The sequence below is a fragment of the Morone saxatilis genome, unplaced genomic scaffold (genome assembly GCF_004916995.1).
Source record: "Morone saxatilis isolate NCDOM2014 unplaced genomic scaffold, NCSU_SB_2.0 Contig10, whole genome shotgun sequence".
Lineage (NCBI taxonomy): Eukaryota > Metazoa > Chordata > Actinopteri > Moronidae > Morone > Morone saxatilis.
This window is the reverse complement of record NW_023339652.1, coordinates 1,458,497-1,464,513: the sequence shown is the minus strand read 5'-3', so window position 1 is coordinate 1,464,513 and position 6,017 is coordinate 1,458,497. Positions and strand designations below refer to the sequence as shown.

Below are 6,017 nucleotides of genomic sequence, written 5' to 3'. Positions count from 1 at the left end.
CAAGATGTTTCTTATTTTCTAATTCATAGCTGTTGTTTGGTGGATTGTTTGCAGCCGAACTCAACAGCAGACTAACACAATTATTTCAATCTAATAGATAATTTTTTATAAATGGTGAATCTGCCAAAAGGAAGGAAACATTTAAATATCGTGAGTTTTTCAAAAAGGAGTTTGGTACAAGAAGCACGTAAATAACTAATAATAAGATAAATGCACTCTGGCAGCATCTTTCGGCTACCAGCATTCATTGAAAGAACTCGCACCAAATTCCATTCATAATTCTGCAAATTTAATTTAACGTGTTCCCCTTTGATGCCTACAACCATCTGACGAGTGGCTGCAAGACTTTTCTTTAATTTTCTTATTCATAAATGTTGTTTGGTGGACTGGTTGGTGCCGAACTCCACAGCAGACTCTCCTCGACCTCTCGACATATAAATCATTGATTATGAAAAACTGCATTTCGAAAAGGACGGAAAGTTATAAAAATGTGCGTTTTTTTAAACAGAGTTTGGTTGACCCTGACACTGACACAATAAAGCACTACAGATGTGGTGCATTAATATCGGTGTTCTTCTGCATGATTCCCGCTGTTTGTCACAACCGATCAGATCGATGATTTCTATTTTATTGATCTACAGCCCTGATGATGCTACCGATGCTAAGCTAACAGCGGTACCTCTATAGCTTGTCCGAGCTCCAGGTCGAAGGTAACGACGCACACACACTCCAGCCAGGAGGAGAACCGGGCCCACGGACACCGGCTGCCCCCGCGGTCCGCTGCCTCCTCATGTCGGGGAGAACCGGAGCCGTCAAACGGGTTCATCACGACCGGATCAGAGCTCCGCGACCTCCATCCCTCATCCTCCGGTCCCCCATGTAGAGTCTGTGGAGAGCCCTGCTGGAGGAAGGAGGAACTGCACCGGCGAATAAAAATGTTTATTGTTTATTAAATATTATTTATTAGAAACATGTAAACATATAAACAAACATAAATAATAATTAATAATTTAATAATTAAATTAAAAAATATTAAATAGTTTGATTAATGGAATAATTCATCATCATAAACAAAACTACATTTTATTATTTATTAAATATAGAAACATATAAACAAACACAATTATTAATCATTAATTATTAATTATTAATTATTAAATAAAATATGAAATCGTTTTATTAATGGAATAATTCGTCATCATAAACAAAATAACAAAACTCCATTTTGATATTTATTAAATATAGAAACATATAAACAAACACAAATAATAATTATTAATTATTCATTATTAATTATTGATTAAAATATTAAATAGTTTGATGAATGGAATAATTCATCATCATAAACAAAATAACAAACATATAAACAAACAGAAATAATAATTAATAATTAAATAAAAATAGTATATATAGTATATATAATCATACATTAGTAAAATAACAAAACAAAATTTTATTATTTATTATTTATTAAAAAAACAAATATAGAAATATATAAACAAACAGATTAATAATTAAAAACAGTTAAAATATTAAATAGTTAGATTAATGGAATAATCTATCACCATAAACAATGTTTAAAAATAACAAAACTAAATTTTATTATTTATTAAATATAGAAACAAAGAAACAAACAGAAATAATCATTTATAAATGAATAATACAAAAATGTATAAAATATTTGTATTAATGGAATAATCCACCATCACAAACAAAAAAATAAAAGCTTCTGTTAGGTTGACTTTTATTCTGAAAAGCCCGGTGCCGGATGTGTGTTGCGCATGTTCCGGTAGTCGTTAACCCGGCTGTCAGTCAGACAGTCGGTTCAGTCTCTCCGTCGTTACCGGACAGATCAGCATCATGTCAGACCCGTGCTCCTTCTCCTCGTTCACCAGGTGCGTCACCAAACACCTGAACCTGTCCCTGCACGTGGACTTCGACAGGCACGTCATCAGAGGCCGGGTCGCGCTCACCGTGGAGGTTCTGGAGGACCGGTTCTCCACTCTGGTAACGTTAACGGAGCCCGGTGCAGTTAGCCTCGGGGCTAACGGGTCATTTATTCAGTGAGGAAACGAGTGTCGGGATTTCTCACCGTGTTTGTGGTCCCTGAAGGGGTCATTTAATAAACTGCAGTCCGGTTTAAAAACAGCAGAAATTCTTATGAAGTCTGGTGTTCACCTGATGTCCCTCTGACAGGTTCACGGGCTGTAACTTGTTTGCCAGTCTGGACTTTAATAAACAAAATTTGCTCGTCAAAATGTCAAATTCTAAAGAAATCTTGTGGTTAACTCTTGTTTCATGAATCATAAATGTTAAATTAGAAGTTTTTCTACTGTTTTAGATGCCACTCTATAATTCGGCTTTGTTCTGTTTATAATGTGTCACTTCTATGTGACCATCAGCTATTGGTTAAAAAAAGCTTTTTTGTATGCGTATATGCATATTTATAAGCGTGGAAACCTTAAATTGCAATATTTTTGAATGGAGTTTGGCGTGACATAGTTATGTTATGAGGAAGACTTTAACAAGCTGTGTGTGATCCTGGACTTTGACTTAAAGGTTAACCTGACAGCACAGGTATGTTCACCTGAGATCAATGCTTATCAGGAGCAGAGCTGACTTTCACTTTGCTGTTTAATGAACAGAAGTTATTTCTAATCAAAATCCCCAAATGTACAGAAATCATTTAGTTGTAATTCTGTTAATCGTAATGTTTGATATAAAGTTGTTTAAAACCATTTTATGTATTTTTATTAGATGTATATAAACAGTTTATGCAAAAATGAGTGTTTTTTGAATGGAGTTTGGTGTGATGTAGCTGAGCTTTAAAGACCGACTGAACTTATCGGGGTTTATTACTTTGGACTTTGATTTAAAGACTGATCTGTCAGTAGGAGTGTGTACACTGAGGGCAGAGAGTGACAGGTGAGCGTTTATCAGCAGGTACGTCTCACCTCTTGAACGCTGACTCAGCAGGACTGACATTAATCAGAACCTCATTAATAAAAGTGTCGATTTATCTGTTGCAGACTTTGGACACCAAGGACCTGAAGATCGTCTCTGTGAGCGCTAATGGACAAGTGGCGCAGTTTACGATGGGCCCCAAACACAGCTTCAAGGGGACGCCGCTGGACATCACGCTGCCCTTCGACCTCTCAAGGTGAGACCTCTTCCTCTCTGTCCTCTGTAACGGCTTTTCAGAATAAAACGCGGTTAACGTGTGGTTTGTGTTGTGGAACAATCAGAGGGCAGCATGTGATCGTGGAGGTGACCTACGAGACGTCTCCGTCGGCGTCGGCACTCCAGTGGCTCACGCCTGAACAGACTGCTGGGAAGAAACAACCCTACCTGTTCAGTCAGTGTCAGGTGTGTCTCTGTCTGTCTCAGGTCCAGGTCCAGGTCCAGGTCCAGGCCTGTCTCAGGTCCAGGTCCAGGCCTGTCTCAGGTCCAGGTCCAGGCCTGTCTCAGGTCCAGGTCCAGACTGAAATGTGGTAACAGAAGTTTGTGAAACTTTCAGTAGTTTCATCAGAAGTTTCTACACAAACGTTTCTTCACTTAAATCTTTGTTCCTGTTTTCTTCTACTGGTTTTTGCCTTTTGTTGAAAGCAGTTCAGACAGGAAGTAGTTTTGTATTCTGACGCTGAGAAGAAAACGTAGAAATTAAATAAATTAAATCAGTTAAACCAATTATGTTCATCTGTAAACTCTGTGTGTTGTCTTACAGGCTCATCACTGCAGGAGTATGATTCCCTGTCAGGACAGTCCATCTATCAAACACACCTACTACTCCCAGGTAACACACACACACACACACACACACACACACACACACACACACACACACACACACACCTGTTGAGCTCTCTCAGGTGTGTGTGTGTGTTCTGTCTCTCAGGTGTCTGTGCCTAAGGACCTGGTGGCTGTGATGAGCGCAATGAGAGACGGACAGGAAGTCGATCCTCAGGACAACAACCGCATCGTCTACAGATTCAGACAGCCGGTCAGTCCGCTCTTCTTCTACTCTTTCTCTACCTGACGCCCGCTCTTCTTCTACTCTTTCTTTACCTGACATCCCTTTGACCTTTGTCCTCAGGTGCCCATGCCTTCTTACCTGATAGCCATCGTGGTCGGCGCTCTGGAGAGCAGGTAACAGTGTGTCACCTGTTGGCTGATGTCATCATGTCACCTGCAGCAGGTAAACAGTGTGTGTGCTCTGATTGGTCGACAGGGAGATCGGGCCGAGGTCCAGAGTCTGGTCCGAGAAAGAGTTTGTGGATAAAGCGGCGTTTGAGTTCTCTGAGGTCAGTCTGTAAATACTCGTAGCGCCCGTAGAGGACGCCGCTGCCGCGATGCGTTCAAACACCTGAGCTGTAATTTCTGTCTGTCAGACGGAGACCATGTTGAAGACCGCCGAGGACCTGGCAGGACCGTATGTTTGGGGTCAGTACGACATCCTGGTTCTCCCTCCATCTTTCCCCTACGGAGGGATGGAGAACCCCTGTCTGACCTTCGCCACACCAACGCTGCTGGTATGTTCTCTCACACACACACACACATTAACAAATAAAATTATATTGATTATTATGATTAAATAAAATGTCTGCTGATCTGTTTGTCTGTTTACAGGCAGGAGACAAATCTCTGTCCAACGTGAGTTTAAAATACTTTTATTTCTGACACTAGAAAACTGTCACTGTTCATGTGTTAATATATGTTAATATATGTTCATTGTGTTCACGTGTTGTTCTGCAGGTGATTGCTCACGAGATCTCCCACAGCTGGACCGGTAACCTGGTGACCAATAAGACGTGGGAACACTTCTGGTAATCAATACAGACTGATTTATTATTTAATATGAGAACAATCAACAGATATTGATAATCAAGAAATACAGGATCAGAATATGAATGAGTGAGAGAAGCTCGTTATGAATTCATTTCCTGTGTTCAGGCTGAACGAGGGTCACACGGTGTACCTGGAGAGGATGATCGGCAGGTGTATGGACAGCGAACAGTTCAGACAGTTTAAAGCTATGGGGGGCTGGAAGGACCTGCAGGACTCTGTGAGAACCTGTATATTTAATATTTATATTTTGTTACATTTTCAGCAGCTTGTTTGTGTCTCACCTGTCGCTGTCATCGCTCAGGTGAACACCTTTGGAGCCAACAACCCTCTGACCAACCTGGTCCCCAGCCTGCAGGACGTCGACCCCGACGATGCCTTCTCCTCCGTGCCCTACGAGAAAGGCTTCGCTCTGCTGTACCACCTGGAGGAGCTGATGGGAGGACCAGGTAACACCTGGACACACCTGGATGCATCACAAAGTGTCTGACCCTGAAACTGTTGGTTTAACTGTTGGCTGGTTTGTCTCCTGCAGAGGTGTTCATGGGTTTCGTGAAATCCTACATCCAGATGTTTGCCTACAGCAGTGTCACTACAGACGACTGGAAGAATTACCTGTTCACCTACTTCAAAGACAAGGTGAGAAACACCTGGATGCTCAGCTGGATTATAGCGGAACCTGCGGGGATTCGTTGGTAACGTTGAGCTGTGTTTGTGTCTCAGGTGGACATCCTGAACAAGGTGGACTGGAACGCCTGGATGTTCACTCCCGGGATGCCTCCAGTCAAACCTCAGTGAGTGGATCCTTTCGGACCTCCATCAGGTCCAGAGTCCATCTGTAGACCTGTTTCTGATGTGGTTTTATTGTTTCAGGTACGACACCACCCTGGCAGACGCCTGCATCGCTCTGGCCCAGAGGTGGATCAAGGTAAGACCTGGACCTCACATGGACCTGTTCTTATTGTTTTTTTCATGTTCAGAGTCAGACCTCCATTTTCTGCCCCCCTTTAGGCCAAAGACCAGGACCTGAGCAGCTTTAAAAGTTCAGATGTGAAGACTCTGTCGTCCCACCAGCTCATCGAGTTCCTGTCCCTCCTACTCCAGGAGGTAAGCCACTTCAGTTCATTACAGTCCAAATAAGTCCACTTCAGTTCACCACAGTCCACTTCAGTTCA

General features: G+C 41.8%; 2 protein-coding genes across 2 annotated transcripts in view; one reads left to right on the top strand and one right to left on the bottom strand.

Moving 5' to 3' along the window:
• dennd6b (DENN/MADD domain containing 6B) overlaps positions 1–874 on the bottom strand; it is a 4,449-nt gene extending 3,575 nt beyond the window's left edge. Inside the window, 1 exon segment of the mRNA XM_035680505.1 lies at positions 680–874. Within this exon segment, the coding sequence (XP_035536398.1) occupies positions 680–826 (147 nt within the window). The 5' untranslated portion in view covers positions 827–874.
• A 912-nt stretch (positions 875–1,786) lies between these two features.
• Positions 1,787–6,017, top strand: part of lta4h (leukotriene A4 hydrolase) — a gene marked incomplete in the record, with an annotated part of 4,556 nt that continues 325 nt past the window's right edge. The window contains 16 exon segments of the mRNA XM_035675396.1: positions 1,787–2,007; positions 3,030–3,160; positions 3,246–3,366; positions 3,725–3,793; positions 3,896–4,000; positions 4,094–4,146; positions 4,229–4,301; positions 4,389–4,529; positions 4,627–4,650; positions 4,753–4,823; positions 4,951–5,062; positions 5,147–5,291; positions 5,378–5,481; positions 5,566–5,636; positions 5,716–5,770; positions 5,854–5,949. Of these exon segments, the coding sequence (XP_035531289.1) occupies positions 1,861–2,007; positions 3,030–3,160; positions 3,246–3,366; positions 3,725–3,793; positions 3,896–4,000; positions 4,094–4,146; positions 4,229–4,301; positions 4,389–4,529; positions 4,627–4,650; positions 4,753–4,823; positions 4,951–5,062; positions 5,147–5,291; positions 5,378–5,481; positions 5,566–5,636; positions 5,716–5,770; positions 5,854–5,949 (1,518 nt within the window).